Source organism: Gracilinanus agilis, chromosome 3 (genome assembly GCF_016433145.1).
Source record: "Gracilinanus agilis isolate LMUSP501 chromosome 3, AgileGrace, whole genome shotgun sequence".
Lineage (NCBI taxonomy): Eukaryota > Metazoa > Chordata > Mammalia > Didelphimorphia > Didelphidae > Gracilinanus > Gracilinanus agilis.
This window is the reverse complement of record NC_058132.1, coordinates 111,932,779-111,954,747: the sequence shown is the minus strand read 5'-3', so window position 1 is coordinate 111,954,747 and position 21,969 is coordinate 111,932,779. Positions and strand designations below refer to the sequence as shown.

The 21,969-nt window shown below is 38.4% G+C and overlaps 1 protein-coding gene across 1 annotated transcript in view; it reads left to right on the top strand.

Annotated features, from left to right (window-relative positions):
• The window catches only part of ME3 (malic enzyme 3), a 140,990-nt gene that overhangs the window by 58,321 nt on the left and 60,700 nt on the right, over positions 1-21,969 (top strand). The window contains exon 5 of the mRNA XM_044668934.1: positions 74-177. Coding sequence (XP_044524869.1) covers positions 74-177 — 104 coding nt within the window. The remainder of the gene's footprint in view (positions 1-73; positions 178-21,969) is intronic.

The following is a 21,969-nucleotide window of genomic DNA, read 5'->3' as shown; positions in this document are numbered from 1 at the left end:
AAAGACTATCACTGGGACTGTAAAAACCCTTGCCTGGATATATTCACTGAAAACAGAATTGTGTCTGTTTCAGGCCCTGCTGAAAGACCCTCTGTATATTGGACTGAAGCACAAGCGTGTAAAGGGGAAAGAGTATGACGAGTTGATTGATGAGTTCATGCAAGCAGTGACTAACAAGTAAGCAGGTCACTTTTTTACCTCATTTTTGAAACAGGACATGCTGGGTGTTCTCCTTTTCAGATATAATCAAACCTAATGTCAACAGTGGTTGGGACCAATACATAAGCAAGAGTCCCTAAATGCTGGTCCCCTGGGTGGTCTAGAAATTAAATCTTCACCCTAAGTGGTTGGAGGCATCAAGCCAAATGTGCTTGTTCACTGCAAGAATCTGGGGTAGATGGAAGCAGTGGAGAGATAATGACTCTATGATGTGGGGACTCCTCTGTAGTGAGAAGTAATTCTTAACCTTTTTTATGTCATGGATCCCTTTGTCAATCTGGTGAAGACTGGACCCTTTCTCAGAATGTTTGTAAATGCATGAAATAAGATACAAATGATTCCAAAGGAAACTAATTATATTGAAATTCAGTTATTAAAGTATATTTTTAAAAGGTCATAGACCCTAGCTTAAGAACTCCCAATCTAGAATTAGGCACCTGACTTTCTGGAAGGAAAACTACGCCACCTCCAGACAGTCTAGGTTGGTTTCTGTTTAAATCATAGAATCTCAGAATTGGAAAGGACCCCAGAAGCCATCTAATCCAGTCCTTACCTAAATGAGAATTTCTTTCACAATGTACCTAGCAAGTGGATTTGGGCCTTCACTTGAAGATTTCCAGTGAGTTTAGAAAAAAATTACCTCCTGAGATGGCCCAATCTACTTCTTGATAATTGATATTTCCAGGTATTAGGAAGATTCCCCTTAACATCAATATTGCCTCTTTGTATCTTCTACTCGTTGCTTTAAGACCAAAGAGAACAAGTCCAATCCCTTTTTCATATAACAGTCTTTCAAGTTCTTAGAAATTTGGAAATCATACTCCCCTTCTAAGTCTCCTCTAAGATACAGGGAGGTGAATAGTGCTATCTGGAGGAGGAGAAAGAAGGAAATGTGTCCCCCTGACTAAATGGCTTTGGAAAGAATCCTGGTACATTAGCATGCATTTTCCACCTCAGCTCGAGGGACCAGGTAATATTAATGTGCAGTCACCCGGGCTCTTGACTTGCAAGATTTATGAGGTGTTGTCCCTTAAATTTTTTTTTTCTTGACTGGCTCTTTGCATTGAAAGGAGTTCTATAAGTGATGGGAATTGGCCTCTTCCTCCAGTCTCTCCTTCCTGAATCCCTCTCTTTGACCGGTGCCAGCCACCTGTCAGTCTTCATTGTCACCTTAGGATGCAGGCTTCTCCAATCTGACGAAATGCTGGCATTCTATCCCCTGGACTCCCTGGGCAATTCAATCAGAAATAATCAGGCAGTTTCAGAACCTCCCCCGACCCTGCCCATATACTCAACTGGGTGTTATCTTCAGCTGAAAATTGCCCTGTTTTCCCAGCATCCCTTAAAACCTTTATAATGGGAATTCCAGTAGGAACCCTGATGAGAGACCCCAACACTAGATTAGGACAGTAGTCACACTAGACCAGCAAATGGAGTTAGAGTCCTCATTGTCTCAGCCCCTAACAAGGTAAGTTCTAATCATAATGTTAAGGGAGTTTATCTTTGGTGTCTCTGCCTTAGAAATACTCCATTTTCTTTTCATGATACTCTTGGAATGATAGTTTTCATTTGCTGTAAAGCACTTCTCATACGCTCTTTTATTTAACCTTCAGAACAACTCAGTAATTTAAGGAATACAAGATTTTTTTCTGGACATGAGATTTTTTGGGTATAGGGAGCTCCTAATAAGGAAACCCTCTTCACCAGTACAGAGTCACAACTCTTCTGAAAGATATAGTCTTGGAGAGTTATCTAGGGCACTGAAAAGTCAAGTGACTCGCCCAGGGCCACAGAACTTTATGTATGAAGAAGGATCTGAAAACAAGATCTTCCTAACCCCAAGGTAAGCCAGGATTCCATACTGCATCATGATACAAGTATTATTGATCATGTTAATATTTTACAATAGGGGAAACTGGGGCTCACCAGTAAAGTGACCTGCTCAGCTAGGAAGTGACAGAGCTGGGACTCAAAAGTCTTCAGACACTAGATCCCACGTTATTTCTTTTTTTACATGTCAACATAATTTTTAATAATCATTTTCTGACATTTTGTGATGTGTTCTCTTCTTTCCTCCCTCTCTTCCCCCTGCCCTTAGATGGCAGGTAATATAATATGATATAGGTTTTTTCTTGCCTGGCTCTTTGCATTAAAAGGAGTCCTATAAGTGCTCCTTTGCTACATGTGCTATCATGCAATATGTATGTTCATATTTGTCATGTTGTGAAAGAAGACACATCTCTTATACAAACAAGAAGAAATTCATGAAGGGGATAAAATGAAAAATGGTTTGCTTTAATTTACATTCAGACTCCATCAGTTCCTTCTATGGTGGTACATAGCTTTTTCACTATGAGTCTCTTGGAGTTGTCTTGGATCTTTGCATTGCTGATAATAGTTGAATACAGTTGATCATCATACTTTATTGTTATTACTGTTTTGTTGTATACAATGTTCTCCTGGCTCTGCTCACTTTACTTTATATCACTTCACATCACATATAAATCTTTCTAGATTTCTTTTCATGATTGCCCTGTTTGTCATTTCTTATGGCACAATTATATTTCATTACAATTATATTCCACAATTTATTCAGCCATTTCCCAATTAATGGATATCCCTTCTATTTCCAATTCTTTGCCACCACAAAATGAGCTGCTATAAGTATTTTTGTACAAGTAGGTCCTTTCCCCCCATCTTTAATCTCTTTAGGATATAGACCTTGTAATGGTATTGTTGGATCAAACGGTATGCAGAGTTTTATGGCTCTTAATCCTATATTCTTTCTATTACAACATTCTGCCTTATTGCTTCATAGGCCTCAATACCCCAAAATTGTCATCCCTAGCCAGAAATTCTTATGCTTTTCCTACCATTTCCCAAAGTTCCCTCAAGGCTACACTGAATTTGCCCTCTCTTTTATGTGATTCCCTTCAGCTTTAAGATGACCTCTTTATTTCAGCTAATCAGCTATCATAATTAATGTGTTTCATGAGGCAGGATGGCAGCATAAGGTAGTAGAGTTAGTAAGAAAGATAAGGGATTTGAGTGATTGGCAAGTACTCTGGACATGGTGATGACCACTCTGAATATCAGTTTCCTCACATGGAAAATGAGAATCTAAAATTGGATGACCTACAATGTTCCAGCCTTAAATGTATAATTCTATGACTCTATGCTTGGAACCAGTCCTAGATCTCAGACTACTGGGTCAAGTAGAGTAAGAGAGAAATGGGAAACCCATTTAATATTCAGATCTGGACCTGCTTAAAAAAAACTAAGAGATAGATCTTTCATTAGTTCTTATAAGATGCCATGAAATGCCTTGAAGTGAAGCTTCAAAAGGCATTGTGGGGGTTCCATGGCTTAGCAAAGAAATGGCAACCTAAGAGAGGTAGGATGATGTAATAGAAAGAGCTTTCCCCCACCCCCATACCTCCTTTGAAGAAACTAGATCAGAAATGGATAATAATTGTCAATAATTGACAAACTGGGGCATATACAAAAGGTGGTAATGTGGATGGACTTGAGACCTGGCCTGAGGCCCTGAATATCAGTATACAAAAGTTTGATAGAAATTACTTCATCACAATAAGGTAGGAAAAGATGAGAAATATATTGTGAATAAATAAAACATAAAAATTCCTCTTTATTTGTATGTTTTAAAGCATAATATAAATATGAGTTATTATTAAATGCCATTAAATATTTGATGAGTTGAAACCCAAAATAAGAGAAGCAATCATAAGAGAGAACCTAGCCGCCTCCAATTTATTAAAGGCCCTAAGTCTAGAATTACCGCATTCCCAAATACCAAAGAATTGATCATTTAAAAATATATTTTATCTTTCCTAATTACAAGTAAAAATAAGTTTGAACATTCATTTTTATGATTTTTGAGTTCCAACTTCTTTCCCTCCTTTTCCTCCCCCTCTATTGATAAGGTAAGCAATTTTGATCAATGTTTTTGTTGAGCCATTTTCAATGGTCTTTAAAAACTCATATGAAACTGAAGAGGTAGCCTAGGACTAGAAAAGGACAAATATTTCAGTTTCCTCCCATACCATTTCCCCAAGAAAGGGAGAATATGAAAGCTTCGAACTAAAAATTCTAGACTCTCTTTTTAAATGGATGGCTTATGAGCTATCCTTGTGAAAAGAAAGAAGGTATGGGTAAAAGTCAGACATGACTTCATTAAGAATAAGTCATATGGGGCAGGTAGGTGCTTGTGGATGGAGGACCCGTCCTAAAGGCAGGAGGTCCTGGATTCAAAGATGTCCTCAGACATTTCCCAGCTTTGTGACCCTGAGCAAGGGACTTAATCCCAATTGCCTAGCCCTTACCATTCTTCTGTCTTAGAACTAATACTCAGTATTGATTCTAAGAAAAAAGGTAAAGATTTTTTTTTAAAAAAGGTACAAGTTTTTCAGAGTTGAAAGGGTCCTAAGTAGCCATCTATGTGAAAAAAGATTTTTCCTCAAAATGCATCCATATCATCCTTTCTTTGTTTAAAGACCTCCAATGAGGGAGAATCCATTACTTCTCTGAGACAACCTATTCTCCTTTTGGATAGCTATAATTGTTTAGAAGACTTTCTTCACATCAAGTCTAAATTTACATCTTTGCAACTCCCATTCCTGGTGTCTAGTTCTATTTTCTAGAGCCAGACAGAACACATTTAATCCCTTTTACACATAGCATCCTTTTAAATACTAAAGGTGGCTGTCATCTCTCCTTCCTCTCTCCCCTCAAGTCTTCTCTCCAGGCTAAACATCTCTAATTCATTCTAGTGATGGTAGTCTTCCCAGAATAATCCCATTTACATTAGACCAAGAGGGAGAAAAAAATGTTAGAGTTTATACTTGTATCTTAGCAAAGCAAAGTGTTTGATGAAGTCTAGCATACTATCCTTATGACAAGATGGAGATATGCGGTCCACAAAGTAATGGACAGATTCTGAGCTAGTTGAATGACTAAACCCAGAGAATAATTATTAATTATTTGATGCCAGCTTAGAGGGAGTTCTCTAATAGAGTGACTCAGTTCCTATTATTGGCCCTCTCCTGTTTAACCCTTTTATAAATAACTTGATGAAGATGCAGATATCGTGTTTATCAAAATTTCAAGTGACACAAATCTAAAAGTGACAGGATGACAAAATTGGGATATAAAAAGATCTCAACAGATTAGAGTTCAAATCTAATAAAACAAAATATATGAAATCAATCGTCAATCAGTAAGCATTTATTAAGCTTCTACTATTGTCAGGCACTGTGCTAAATACACACTGGGGGTAAAAAATACCCACTGAGGGGCAGCTGGGTAGCTCAGTGGATTGAGAGCCAGGCCTAGAGACGGGAGGTCCTAGGTTCAAATCCGGCCTCAGACACTTCCCAGCTGTGTGATCCTGGGCAAGTCACTTGACCCCCATTGCCTACCCTTACCACTCTTCTACCTATATACACAGAAGTCAAGGGTTTAAAAAAAATTAAAAAAAATACCCACTGAGTCAGTTGGTCAGCAGCAACTTGCACTCAGCCAACATGGAGTCCATCCCAGGAAAGAGAGCCACTTCCTGCTTCCCCGTTCCATTTAGAATTCTCCAGCCTTGCTTGATAAGCCTCCTAATAATACCTAATCTTAAACATTTATACCCTACTTTATTAATTTATCTACAACAATCATTTCCTTCTCCAGCTCATTTTACAGATGAGGAAACTGAGGCCAACAGGGTTAAGTGACTTACCCAAAGTCACACAGATAGTGTCTGAGGCTGGATTTGAACTCAATTCTTCCTGACTCCAGGCCCAGTGATTTATCTATTGTGCCAGCTAACTGCCTCTAGGTACAGACTAAATCTCTATTTCCTTTTAACACTTATTAAGCATTATCACAATAATATATGCTCTCCATGTAGCACTTTAAGATTTTCAGTGTGTTTTACAAGTAATCCAACAGGCATTTATTGAGCACTTACTTACGTGACAATCACTGACAGTGCTAAAAAATATACAAAAAAAGGCAAATATATATTCCCTTTCCCCAAGTAGTTCATATTCTATTTCCTTTGATAATGAAGATGTTCAATTAGAAGCAGCCCACTTGTGAGAGAGGTTGAGGAGGGAGGTCCTGTTAGGTATGGGCTGGATTAGGTGAGTTTGGGATTTCAGTATCTGAGGACCTCTTGACAGCCCCCAGCACTTTCTTGACCTTTGGAAGGGCTGTTGCTTATCTGATGAGTGAGTCAGTAGCAATTCCATAATCCCCTCCAGAGAATTCCTTGCTCTTCACGTAAGGAGGTTAAATAAACTAGAATATAAGAAGCTTTTTCCACTTATCATGAAAACCAGTTCACAGTTGCACAGAAGCCCAGTCAGTCATAGAACAAACCCTGATGAGGAATGCACGTCAGTGGAATGGAATGTGTCTGATTTAGGAAAGATGAATTATTGAAAATTCATTGTTCTGACTTATAAATAATACAAAACAGATGTTTCTTCTAGTTACTATGGATGGAGAACCCACTAGTCACACTAAGGGCTCCCAAGAGTTTAATGATCACAAAATAAAATGCCTGGGGGGTGAGTCAGAAGCTCTAGGGTTAGAGTGAATGCATTTTAAGGAAGAACCTTGGGAATTGTTGAGTTCCGGTTTCAGGATCAGTGCGTCTTTCCAAACATCCCATTAAAATAGCTGCCCATTCCTAGATGACTAGCCATTTAGGGATTGTTTTAAGACATAGGAGGGGCAATTAGATGTGATGGAAAAAGCATTCGTCTTGGAGCCAAGAGGGAACTGAGTTCAAATCCCATCTCTTGACACTGCTGTGTTACTAGCCATCACATAATGTCTCTGAGCTTCAGTTTCCTCATATGTAAAAAATGAGTCTAATACAGTACATGCCTCCAATGAAACACTGTAAAGCATTTTGTAAGACTTAAAGCATATAAGAACTTATTCTTATAAGTGACCTTTCTCCATAATCAGCATAACTCTAGACTTCATAGTGCAGTGGAAAAAACATTCTACTAAGATTCAAGAGATATGGATTCAGGTCTAAGTTCTGTCACTATCTAACTGTGTAGCCAATGACAAGTGACTTTTCCTTCCTCAGCCTCAGTTTCCACATCTTTAATATGAGGGGGAGGGTAAGCAAAGTAGATGATGGCTATAGCATTCAGTGTAATTGCATGGCTAGTAATGGATTATAGGAACTGTAGTCAATTCAGTTAATAACCACTTTCTTCCTTCACTTGGCCTTCAGTTTTACTCTTTATATCTTTGCTTCTGACCTTAAGGCCCAAAGTCATGGAATTATAGACTCATATGATGTTAGAACTAAAGGAGAAGTTGTCTAATCTAGCCCCCTTGTTTTATAGTTGAGAAAACCAGAGGGAAGCAGCTTCCTTCTTTGCTACTTACAATATAGTAAAATATTGTTATATTATGTTGTATATACATGTATATTTATAGTATTATAAGTTTTAGCAAGTGTGATGAAGCCCTTTGGACCTTGGGACATTTAACTCTTCTGTATTTCCCACTATATTGTACCACTTCTCTTGATTTACACGAGGTGACCTTGAAGGGCTCTTGCAAAACAATCAGTTACTGTATAAGTGATAGAATGATGCAGTTTACAAAACTCTAAGAAATCATCTATTCTATTCTCTACATGAAACATGAATTCTCACTACAATGTCATAGAACTTCTCTTCAAGACTTCTAGTGATAGGTAACTAACTCAATGCCATCCAAGTCAGCCCATTCCATTTTTGGAAGACTCTAATGTTTAGAAAATTTCTTCTTATATTGAATTAAAATCTACCTCTCTATTATTTCTATCCATTGATCTTACTTTTGTTAACAAAGCCAAATTCTGGCTGTAAATGAGTGAACAAATAAATGAATGTCAGTGTCCAGTGGAAGAAGTATTGGATTTGGACTCAAAATGTAGGTTTTAATCTAGACTCTAATTGTATAGCCTTGGACAAAATGTTCCACCTCTCCAGGCTACAATTTTATTATTAGTCCAAGGAAGAGGTTGCACTACATTACCTTTGAATTCCCTTCCAACTCCTAGTCTATGATCTTTATGGCATCAAAAATCACAGAATTTAAGAGTTGTGAGGGACCTTAATTATTATCTAATCCAATATTTACACCAAAGGAATTCTTTCTATAATATAATCAAAAGGTGAGCATCCATCCTATGCTAAAAGACCTTTAAGAAGGGAAAACCCACCATCTCTCAAGCAGCTCATTCCACTTTTGGGCAGCTATAATTGTTAAAAGCTTTTTCCTGACATCTAAATTTGAATTTTCATAATTTCTACCCACTTCCTCTGCACTTGGTGTCCAAAAAAGGAAGCCTAGGCTCCTTCGTGTTAGCCCTTCAGATGCTTAAACAGACTAGCATGCCCTTCTTATGAACACTTTCCAGCTTTTCAAGGTCATTCTTAAACAGCATTCCAGATGAGGTCTGATAGGAGTAGAACGTAGTGAGAGTGTTACTTCCATATTTTTGGAAGCTATAGCTCGTAGCTTTTTGGCTTCAGTGTATCACTCTACTAACTCATATTGAGCTTCCTATCCACTAAAACCCCCAAATCGTTTTCAGAACAATTGCTATCTAATGATGCCTTTCCTATTTACACTTATGAAATACATTTTTGATATTCAAATATAAGACTTCACATTCATCCCTATTGAATTTCATAATCTTAATTTCAGCTCAATATTCTAACTTCTCAGTATCTTTTATGATCCTAATTCAGCATCATCCAGTGTGCTTGCTAGCCCTCTTGGTTTTATATCATCTGAAAATTTGATGAGCATGCTATCCATGCCTTTGTCTCAATCAATGATAAAAAATATTAAACAGTGCAGGAGCAAGCAAGATCCATGGGAAACTCCACCGGAGACCACATGGAAATCAAACATTAACAATTAGGTGATAGAATAAAATATTATTATTCTCACAGTATTAAAGTATGAAATCTTCCCCACATTTCATTGGTTTTTATAAATGGAGAATGAACTGAAAAGACAAAAAAAATTACTCTTCAAGTCCAGCCATCCAAATGTTTCTGAATCCTTCTGATTATATAGTTGTCTAATCCACATTTCTCCATCTTCTCCGTGAGAATAGCAGGAGAGACTGTCAAAATCTTTGCCAAAATCTAAGTAAGCAATATCCATAGCATTCTCATTGTCTACTAGTTTAGTGAGCCTTTCCAGCAAAGGAAATGAAAGGCATGATCTACTCTCCATGAAGCCCCATTGACTCATGCTCTATTTTATAATCTGTTCTAGAATTTTCATGGGAATAGAGACCGGCCAAGCTCACTGGTCTATAGTTTACAAACTCTCTTTTCTTTTCCTCTTTGACAATTGAGACATTTGCCCTTCACCAGTCCTTTGTGCCACTTTCATTTTCATGATCCTTTATAAGTCACCAAAAGTGTTTTAGAAATCATATCTGTAAATTTCTTTCAATATCCAAAAGATCTAGTTCACCTGGAACAAGTGACTTGAATTCATCCAGGATAATGAGGCATTCTCTTACTACCTCTTTATCTTGGCCATAAGATAACAGCACTAATTATTCTATTTGGTAGCTGCCCAATGTTACTTTTACACTCAATCCTTTTCCCCAAACCCCAAAGGAATCTGGTTCCACTTCTAAAATATCCCAGCATAATTCTTCTCCTCGTCACAACAAAGCCTAGTGGCAGAAAGAAGCGAAGTAATTTTCTGTATTATCATGGAGTTGGTCAGAATCCCTCATAAAATAAGGAATAAGAGTGTAAATGGAGATAACTCTTCTACCCACACTCTGGAGAACACACAACACCCTCCAAGCTGTAGCGAAGACAGCAATAATAAGTACCTTCTGTATACAGGGCACTGTAGTAGACGCTAAGAAAAACATAAAGGTTAGACGAGACACAGCCCTTGCCTTTGTGGAGTTGTAGTCTACTAGGGGGAAGAAGCATGACACAATTATGCTGGAAAACCTTTCTCCCTTTCATTTATTAATCAAAATCAGTTAAAATGGAAGATATTCTTTGGGATTCCCAAGAACAAATAAAATGAAAAAATCAGTAGACTAGCTGGTATCTCTGATCCAGATCCCACAGTAACTACACAGTAGGACTACACAGTAATGCTCCCTAATATATAAGAATTAATAATAGGAGTATATGAAAAATAAATTTTTATAATGTGATCCCGAACAAATCACTTAATCTCCTACAGCTTCAGTTTCCTTTTCTGTAAAATGGGAGTAAAAATGGTATATTCTTCCCAGGGTTGTTGTTGTAAGGATCAAATAAGATATTGTATGTAAAGCACTTTACAAATCTCAATACCCTACATAAATGCTAGCTAGCTAGCTGCTAATCATAGCAGCAGCAGCAGTAATAAAATGGTAGTAGTAAAATAGATGCAATAGAGAGATACGTAACAAATTACCATGTCAAAACTAAATGCAAGAAGGTTGTTGCAGAGGAATCATGGAAGCCATTGTAGAGGACATGACTTTTGGGTTTATTATTAAAGGAAGGATAGGAATGGAAAGAGCAAGAAAGAAAGGGAGACCAGGCATTTAGAACATAAGAAACAGTATGAACACAAACAGAAGCATAGAAATACAGTGCATAGTTGAGGAAGAAAGAAGCATGGTAGTATAGTGATATAATACAAGATAGGAAAGGTTAGATGTTGCCAGACAGAGGGGAGTGGGAGCTTGAGTTCCAGGCAGAGAATCTGAAACTTTAGAGAGTACACAGTAGAGAGCCACTGAAGATTTTTGAGCAGAGGACTGATGTGATTTTATGTATGCATAAGAAATATTAATCTGATGACTATATGAAGTGATGAGTAAAAAGGAGGGGAAAGAGGGAAATACAAAAGAGTTATTAGAAGGCTATTAAAAGAGTCTAGGCATGATGATGATTGTGGGACTAGAAGGGAGGGTACAAATGAGAAAGATGTGGCAGAAGTATAACTGATAGAGTCCTATCTAGACCTGTGATTCTTTAATTTTGTGTAATGCGTAATCAGCATGGCATGGTGGATAGAGAGTTGACCTCAAAGTGAATAGTCAAACTTTTTTTGGAACTCATCAGATTTGCAATTCTACACATTTTGACTAGACATGGTATTTGATGTTTGCTTGGAACTCAACTTGTTGTCGTTGTGATCTCAGGAAGTATATGCCTACTCCAGCTAAGACAAAGGATCATGTGTTAGTCTCGGCGTAGGTCTCTCACAGTGCTGAACCCCACTCAATCTTGTGTTCACTTTTTGTGGCTTTTATGACATTTTTGAGATATTTTTTCTTATCTCTGAGTTAACTCTGTTTAAATTCTGGAACAATAATTTCAATATCCTCCACTGCCTTTATCTTGTTGATAAAGTGTGTGTGTGTGTGTGTGTGTGTGTGTGTGTGTGTGTGTTGGGGTGTGATCTCTGCCTGGAGAAAGTTACGGCCAGAAGCTGTAACTCAAAGGGATTTTGAAGACTTTGAGAATGAGCTGACACCAGTTGTGGAGGATTCTGTGACTCCGGGCCAGTCAGTGGGACTGGAGGTCAGTGGTGATGATATGGAGGAATTAATTCAGGAGCATAAAGAACTCAGCACTGAGGAGCTGAGGGACTTCACATCAGCCGCTAGTGGTGAGGTAGTTCTCTTCAGGGGAGAAGGAAGCAAAGGAGGATGTCCCTACTTCGTTAATTAAGGAAGTGTGTGCATAATGAGTGGAAATCCAAAATTGTTGAAAAATATCACCCAGATAAAGCTTTAACCAGCAGAATTGTACATTTGCTAAATGGCCAGACCATTTCCCACCTCAGAGGAATCATGAAACTGGCAAAAAACAGCATTGGATTGGTTTCTTGTAAAGCTTACAACTGGTGAATCTCAAGCAGGGTTCATTGGTATAAGGGACAGAAAAGGGAAAGAGAAAGAACTCTACAAGGGCAATTGCCTCCAGATATCATAGAAGGGGGACTCTTCTTCCAGACAATGTTTCTTCTTCCCACCATCCCTTTAAACCATGAACTCCTCTCAATATAGGTAAAGTTAAGTTAAAATTATTTTATTTAATCTAATAATTGGTTTTTTTATTCATGTTTGTGTTATTTATTAATGTTTATTTAGTAAAATAGAACTTCATTAATGCATATAATGCCTAATAAAATATGGGTTTTCTGGATGTCTGGATTGGATTAATTCAATTTGCATTATTCATTATGGGAAAAATTCATTTGGTACTTGATCTTTTCTGGTACTAGACCTACCTTCTGGAATGAATTAATGATAAATACCAAAGTACCACTGTACCTAGGTTCAGGCCCCATCCACTGGGCTCTTACTATGGCCTTGAGCAAGTCATTTAATCTCTCAGTGCCCCAGAGATCTGCACTGAGAGAGGGAATTTCCTCGTTAGGAGTTTCTTATAGTCCTTTTTTTTTTAAACCCTTACCTTCCATCTTAAAATCAATACTATATATTAGTTCCAAGGCAGAAGAGCAATAAGGGCTAAGCAATGGGAGTCAAGTGACTTGCCTATGGTCACATAGCTAGGAAGTGTCTGAGGGTGGATTTGAACCCAGGACCAGGCTTTCATTTTGTGAGTTACTTTGTTGCCCCAGGTCCATTTTTTAAAGTCAAAAATATCACTAATATTTGTGGACTTTATCGAGAGTGGGAGGGATATATATGTGAAAAGGACTAAAACAGAAAGCACAAGAGGAATATAACTTTCAGGAAACAACCTAATTCACATTTCCTCTGTTTGTTGCTTCTTAGGATTAAAAGCCAGGGCATTAGAGATCACCTAGTCTAGCTTTTCCAGATGAAGAGAAAGTCTTTGAAGCATTCAGTGACCTGCTCAAAAGTCACTTAGTTATTGGTAGACAGAATGTTGGAGCTTCTCTTTCCTCTGAAAATGAAATATAATGGAATCTTGGAGTGACCTAAAAAGCACTATTCATAAGCTAATAAAAATGTTTCATAAACCTGAAAGGCATTTATAATTGTGAACCATCTTATTATTATTACACAAAGGAAAGGAACAACCTATCCAGACCCACCCTATGGAATAAATCAACCTGCTAATTAATTCAATTAATGGGAAAGAAACTTTATAGGCCATCTATTAAATGGAGAAATTATTCCAAGAGATACTATAGGATTCTAGATTTGTCCCTATTGAATTTGAATCTAATAGGCCAATAAATCAATTCCTCTTGAATTGAATCTAAAAGTATTTAATAGAGGTAAATCTATAGCTAGAAAATATTTTGGAGACAATTTTATCCAGCCTCATCATTTTATAGATAAGGAAAGTAATGTCCTATGAATTTTGAGGTCACACAGATGTAATGGGTAGGATTAGAACCCAGAGCCCCAGTCTCCAAATCTGGTGTTTTTCCCATGGTATCATGATGCATTTATCTCAGTCCTCCCCATCTCCAAACCCTCCTCACATTGGCATTTGACCAGGATACCAAGTGATCATCTTTATAATGTATAATACTATATCAGGGAGAAAAAAAAAAAAAGACAGAAATGAAGAGGCTTTCACTGAGCCTTATTCAAGCATGAGTGTAGCCCCGGACATGGAACTCAAGAGTCATCGGCCCTGGAGTTGGGAAAAGACCTCTTACATCATCCAGACCTTTCCCTGGCTGGTGCGGGGCTTGTCCCAACAATGTACTTTCTGTTGCTCTGACCTGAGCCCATCTGGTTTCAAAACCTCCCAGGCAGGACTGTTTCCACCACTTCCCTTGGAATTGCCTCTTTGCACAAAGGAACTTGAGTTTCCTTCATGCCCTACATAATTGCATTCCCACATGTGGGGAAAGCATTCACACTTTGGGGTTATAATGAATAAGGACAGTGTGGCTCCTGAGCCCGGAAAAATACATCATAAGATGGAATTAGACCTTCCGTGAGAGCACTCGTGCTCGCAGGTCGTGTTCTCTCTGTGCCTCTCTACCCGCAGCCCCTCACCATTACCTCATGATACATAAGGGCATTAGAAGCACTCGATTACAAATGTGTCAATGAGGTAAAGACTATTATGGCCAGCTCGTTCAGGGACTTTTTTAATAAAAAGCCTCTTGTGGGAGTACAGAAAGCCTTACTGCCCTCAAACCAAATTCATCTGGTTTAAAGGAATCTTTCTATATGTCAGAGAATTAGAATTACTTTGTTTCACAAGCCTGCATATATTGGTAGTGAGCAGACACACAGGGAAACCTTCAGTTAGCATATCTTTAAGTCTGTTTCTTTTTCACTTTCAGAGTAGGAAGAATTCTAAAACAGTGGTAGAGAAAGAACTGTTTGCTGATACCCCAACTTGGCAATAACCATCAACTTCACATGGAGCTCCATTTTTACTATGTTCTGATATATTTATCTGGTCATAATGCACTAAAGTATAGATATATGTGCCTCATCTAGCCATTAAAGCATAAGCTTCATGAGGTCAGGGATCTTTTCTCTACTACTCAATAACTCAGGCTTGAAACCTCAGTCATGGTTGATTTTTCACTCACTTCCCATATCTAATCAACTGCCAAATATCTGTTTTTTCTACCCTCACAGCAGCCCCTATATTTCCCCTTTCTCTTCTCTCCTATTGCCACAGTTTATTTAAGGTCTGCATCTACCTAGTCTAATCGAATAAAGATTTATCAAGGACCTACTATGTGGCAGGCATTGTGCTTAACTCTAGAGATAAAATTAATAGAAATAAAGACAGTCCATGCCTTCATGGTGTTTACTATCTAATGGGGTACAACAATTCATAAAAGAAGTTGGGAAAATAGGGGAGGGGAAGGAAGTGACATCAGGGTACCCTGGATGGGGTGTCTCTTGTTTGGTGGAGTTGAAACCAGGCAGAGCAGCAGATACAAAGCCAGGAATGCTAAAAGTCCAGTTTCTGCCCTCAATAAAGGAAGGCATTGGGAGAAATTTGATTCTCTGCCTTCTAGCCCTCCAGAGGGGAGAGGAAGCAGAGGGAGATATCAATAAAGGCTTAAGTTAGCAGCAAGGTCCTAAGATAAGAGAGGATGAGCTTATTATTAGGATGCTTTTCACCTAAACTATTTTTTTTCATTTTATTTTTTTATTTAAATATTTTATTTGTTTTAGAAAAATTTTCCATGGTTACATGACTCATGTTTTTACTTTCCCCTTCACCCCCCCCCATATCCAACGCACATTTCCACTGGTTTTAACATGTGTCATCAATCAAGACTTATTTCCATATTATTGATAGTTACATTAGTGTTCTCACCTAAACTATTGAAATAATCTCCTAACTGGTCCCCTGCCTCAGATCTCTCCCTTCTCTAGTCATATCTTTACACAGCTGTCAAAATAATCTTCCTAAAGCAGAGATTTGACTATTTCTTTCTTCTGCTCAAGAATTTTCAGTGACTCCCTATGGCCTGTAAGATAAAATACCAACATCTCAATTTAACATTTAATCTGGCTTCAGTCTACCTTCCAGATGTTTCATGATCCCCCCTTCAAATACTTGATGTTTCAGCCAAAATGAACTACCAACTCTCCTTAAACTCAAAATGCAGGTTTCTATTCTGCCCATTTCTATCGCTTTCCTTCCTCACATTTACCATTCAAAATCCTTCTTTTCCTTTTAATGTTCAGCTTAGGTGTTGTCTCCTCCTGACCTCCATGTGGCTGTGATTTTGCCTTTGTGCAATTTCATCAATACTATTCATTTGGCACCTATATATTTCTTCTGTAACTTTAATTCTACAATATAGATGTTTTTAGATTGTTTTAATAGATAAGATAGATAGATAGATAGATAGATAGATAGATAGATAGATAGATAGANGATAAGATAGATAGATAGATAGATAGATAGATAGATAGATAGATAGATAGATAGATATAGATAGATAGATAGATAGATAGATAGATAGATAGATAGATAGATAGATATAACTCACATCTACACAGTTTTTTAAGGTTTACAAAGTATTTTTTTAACTCATAACTTCTGTCTTAGAATTGATACTAAGTTTCAAGGCAGAAGAGAAGGAAGGGCTGGGCAATGGGGGTTAAGTGACTTGCCCAGAGTCACACAGCTAGGAAGGTGTCTGAGTTCAAATTTGAATCCAGGCCTTCCTATCTCCAAACCTGGCTTTCTATCCACTGAGTCACCTAGCTTCCCTGTTTACAAATTATTTTCCCCATAATAGTTCTGAGACAGAGCACAAGTATCATCCCTATTTTTATAAATGAGGAAACTGAGGCTCAAAGAATTTAAACAAATTTCCCATGAACATATAATCACCAAGAGCCAGAAATATGATTCAAGTCCCAGGACTCTATAAGCCATTGTTTTGTTGGTTACTCTCATTGTAATTTAAACTTTGCATATGTTTGCTTAACTTATATCTTAGCTTCCCATCTAGATTATAAACTACATGAAGGCAGAGACACTGTCTTATATTATATGCACATTCACAGTTCCCAGCATAGTATTTTGTACATATTAGACACAAAAAATAATCATCAACTCTAAACCAGTTTGATTGAACTGATGAGGACCAGGTTCATATTGTTGGCAATGGGAAACCAGAGGAAGGGTTCAATCTGACAAGATCTAAGATTACTAAGAGCAACATTGCGAAGTATTGCAAGTACCCAAGAGGCTTTCTGGACATTAGCCTCCTGGGAAACTAAGACAACTGACCAAATAAGGCCTCCATTGCCTGATCACAGCAGCCATTCAACCCCAAAGCTCTCCCTCTGGAATTTATGGCTGAGCGTCCTATTTTTGCTAAATCCAGTGCCTGAAATTAACCCGCCTCCACGCAAGGGTTCAGGAAAAGCCATGGTCAGATCCAGAGCTAGGAGCAAGAGATGTAAGCAATTTATACTCCTTATATGGTAGCCAGAGAGATTGAACCATTTAGAGGATTTTTCATTCACAAAGGTTCAGGCCTCGGGATCAAGGCTAAAATGTACTGAGGAAGTTTACTGTCTGAGAAGATGGATTTTGTGTGGCCAATAGGTTACTCTTTTCCCATTTTCTTCTAACATTTTGATTTTTATCACCCAGTACTTGAAAATGAGCACAAAATACAGACAAATCACAGGACTTGGAGGCCTTCTGATTTCTGTCTCTGATGACTAAGGATGTTCTTTCCCTATAGCTTCACCAGTTGAAATACTGCTTGTCCTATAAAATCCGATTCGTCCTTTCCCTGTTCTCTACCCCTTCAAGCAATCAACAAGTGCTTACTAAGCCCCTGCTGAGTGCTAGGCAATGGATCCAAAGGCAAGAATGAAATTGCTCTTGCCCTCAAGGGTCTGAATTTAGGATGCTACTTCCCAAGCCCAGTGCTACCTTTGAATATGGGACTGGTAGGCACAGTTCTTCAGAGCATGGAGAAGGGAACAGTTTCAGGGAAAGGATGGACAGAAGTTTAGGAGAATAAGCTGTGGGCTCCAGAGTAGATAATTTCATCCCATTATTGTGAGTAACATGAAAGAGCTTTTAAAAAAACTCATAAAATAGGAAAATTCCATTCCATGGGTTCCCTATCCCTAGCTCTGTAACTAGAATCCAAGAACCCTGATTTCTTCCTTATTAGATAAGAATACCAGAGAGGATCCACAAGTATCTCAGTATGTCTAGAGCACAACACATGGGTAAAATAAGGATGGCAATATAGAGGCCATTCAGAATTGAGAGGGCCTTAGATTCCAGGCCATGCAATTTCATTTTTGTTTATTCTCATGTTGGGTTCTTATAATTTTTCCATCTGTTAAGATTTAAATTGTATGGAGACTATATATTAATTTATAATTATTAAGTATTGAAAAGCAGGTCTGGAGCTTGGCTGGTTGCCTAAATAAGCTAAGCTTGCCACTCACCTCATGTCTCAGTTCACTATGAAAGAGGATGCGCACTTCTCCAATCCATGTTACGTATCCTATCCACAGTCACTTTCTCTGGGTCTCCCTGATTGGACAGACTTAACCTTAGACTAAGTCATGTCAAAGTCCTATAGGAGGTGGCATAATTGACCACAGACTTTAAAGTCCTTCTCCCTCCTTCCCCTACTACTATCTTCCCTCTGAGAATAACTTTGATCCACACAGTATATATCTTATGAGACAGCTAGGTGGCACAGTGGATATAGAGCACTGAACTTGGAGTCAGGAAGACCTGAGTTCAGATCCAGTTTGAGAAGTCTGAAAGACAGTTGGAGATACAAGATTGGAGGTCAGCAGAGGAAGTGGGGCAGAAAAGGTAGATTTGAGAGTCATCAGCATAGAGATGGCTATTAAATCCACAGGAGCTGAAGAGATTACCCAGTGAAATAGTCCAGAAGGAGAGAAGAGGACCCAGGACAAAACTCTGTGGGACACCTAGTGAAAGAGTGTGTGATATAGAGGAGAATCCAGCAAAAGATAAAGAAAGAACAGTTATTTGGATAGAAGGAGAACAAGAAAAGAATAATGTCTCAAAAAGTTAGAGAAAAGAGAAGAAGAAAAGAGAGGAGGAGAGGAGAGGAGAGGATCTAGAACCCTATAAGACTCTCAGGTATAACTTGGATGAAAATCTAGCAATGCAAACTGAGAAGGAGCAGTCAGATAGGAAGAGAACCAGGAGAGAATGGTAACCCAGAAACCCAGAGAGAAAAGAGTATCAAGGAGGAGTTCTATCTACAGTGTCAAAGACTCCAGGGAGGTCAGGTAGAATGAAGATTGAGAAAAGGCCATTGGATCTGGCAACTAAGAAGTCATTTGGGGAGAGCAGTTTTGGTGAAATGATAAGGTGGAAAGCCAACTTGTAAGGGGTTAAGAAAAGAGTGAAAGGAAAGTAGAGGCACCTATTGTAGATAGCCTTTTCAAGGAGTTTAGCTAACAAAGAGCAGAAGAGGATGTTAGTTAGCTGGAAAAGAAGAATCAAGTGGAGGGTTTTTTTCAGGATAAGATAGACATGGACATGTTTGGAGACAGTCGGAAATGAGGCAGAAAACAAAGACAAATTGAAAATAAGTGAAAGAGAAGGAATGACAGAGGAGGCAATCTGTTAGAAGAGACAAAGTTGAATGGGATTGCTTGAGCAGGGTTACCTTGGTAAGGATTAAGGACACTTCATCATGTGAAGACCAGAATAAAGGAAGGCACCTGAGTGGTAGGAACTGAGAATAAAAGGAGATAGAGAGAGCTCATAGCAAATGGACTAACTTTTTTTCTGTAAAATATGAGGCAAAGATCTCAGGTGAGAAAGAGGAAGTTTGTTTTTTAACTTCATTCTGAAATATGCCCTTGTAATTTCCACTTAAAACTCCTAGTTCTGCCCACTTGGATCAAACATAATTAGTCCAGTCCCTTTTCCATGTGTCTACCCATCAGATACTTGAAGACAGCTTCCCTTCCCCAGGCTAGCCATCATCAGTTCCTTCAATTATTCCTGTTGCCATTTTCTCAGATCTTCAATGTCCTTCTTAAAAGACAACAACAAGAACTAAACCCAAACACCAATAACTTGGTTTCTTAATGAGTCCCTTATAACTATAAATCCTCTGATCCCTGACCTTTTCACATAGCTCTCCAAGGACAAGAAAGAAAAAAGTCTGGTTTCCTTGAAACAAACACACTGCATTTTTCTTTTTATTGGCTTTACTTGTGGCCTTGTTAGGTGGCTGTGTATTTGTTCCCATGTCCTTTCCTCCTCTGTTATGATGAAAGATTAAAAAAATCAAATAAACATCCTACTTGCCTCAACAAGACAATACTTCCCCTCCCTACTACTCCCACCAGCCTCTCTTGACCTGGGGCCCTCCCAGCAACACGCCCCTTGGCCATTCCCAAGCTAACAGCCACACTTTATATTCCTAGGACCCAGTGCTCCATCAAGAATATTAAACCTTTCTAAAGAGCCATCAACTAATTCTATAATCGTAATACTCTCTCCACTCGACATTCCTAACTCTGATTAGTTTGGAGAAAAAAGAAAGAAAGAAATCTTGGTACTAGAATACTTATTGGGAATGTTTTACTGAACATTTGCTAAGGAAATGAAGCTGTTTCAGAGTGAAAACGATTTTTTTTACCTATCTGTAATGACTTAATGCCAGGAAGGATGTAGTAATTTCAAATAATCAAACCACATTGCCTAGTTAACTCACTCTCTGAGATAGTTGCTATAAAGTGTATGTTGTTATGATTATGTTTTGGTTTTTAATTTTATTTGTTTTTCAGACAGACTAAACGACTAAAGAACTGTCTATGTTTAAACCTCATGTTAGCCTTCTGTGCCAGTATAGACTTTTACAGATCAGTGCCACCCAGGGATTGGGTAGAGAGCTATTAGATGAGATAACACTCGTATAGCACTTTGTAAACCTTAAAGCACAATATATCAAGAAATCCCTTTGGGTTTTTTTGTTTGATTCTTTTAGTCAATTAGTCATGCCCAATTTTTTGTGACACCCTTTGGAGTTTTCTTGGCAAAGATACTGAAATGCTTTGCCATTTCCTTCTCCAGCTCATTTACAGTTGAGCAAACTGAGGCAAACAGAGTTAATAGCTTACCCAAGGTCACAAAACTAGTAAGTACCTCAGGCCAGATATGAATTCAGGACCTCTTTAATCCAGACCTGGCATTTTATCCACTCTGCCACATAGCTGCCCCCCTTTAAACAATTGTGACATGCTCCGTAACTCTTCATCTTGATCCTTCCTCCTCCCAAATAGCCAGAAGCTGGTAGACATATGGAGAGATTCAAGCCCCAGTTCCCAAGGAGAAGGCCATGCTGTATGATCCCATTGTAAAAAAAAAACCACTTGGCATTTCAGGAAGGGAATGGATGGGTATTATAAGCATGACAATTTAATGACAATTTAGGCTCTCTATAACAAATAGCTTCCTAACAGTTATAATTATGCAAAAGAAGAATTCACATTTATTCAACTATGTGCCAGGCACTATGTTAAAAACCGAGGATTCAAAACGAGGCAAAGGACAGTCCCTGCCCTGGAGGAGCTTACAAACTAATGGGAAATTGTGGTCTGGTAGATAGATCATAGGACTCTGGGGCAGAGAGACATGAATGGCTCAAATCTTGTCCCAGATATTCATTAGCTCTGGGATACTGGACAATTTTCTAACCCCTCTGAGCCTTAATTTCTTCCTCTGTAAAGGTAGAGAATGACATCTAAGGAACTTTGCAACTCCAAAATGATAGCCAGCCTCAAACTATAGGGAGAGGTCTACCAGAGAAGCCTGGATGACCATTTGTCAAAGATATTGGCAATAAGACTCCTGTTCAGCAAGGGGATGGACTAGATGACCTCTGAGGTCCCTTTGTTTTTTCTCTGAGACACTGTGATTCCGTATTTTTCTTAGTGGATGTGTTGTGCTCTTGGGTCCTATTTGGTCTCATCTGATCATCTGAATGACCCTCATAAACCATTTCTCCATAGAACTGGAGCCTCTCCTGCCAAACTACACACCCACAGCCAGACCTAGCTCCATCACTTAGGGAAAACACTGATCCTCTGGGAGACCCTGTTCCACCTATAGGGCTTGAGAAACTGTAAACAAACATAGCTCTCCAGAGAACACAAGGTTGCCTCAAAAGAAGCCACAAAGAACATTTAAAAAAAACAACCACAGGGGTGATCAGAGTGTTCTGACGCTGTAAACAGAATTGTTTTTCTGAGCCCCTTCTGATTGA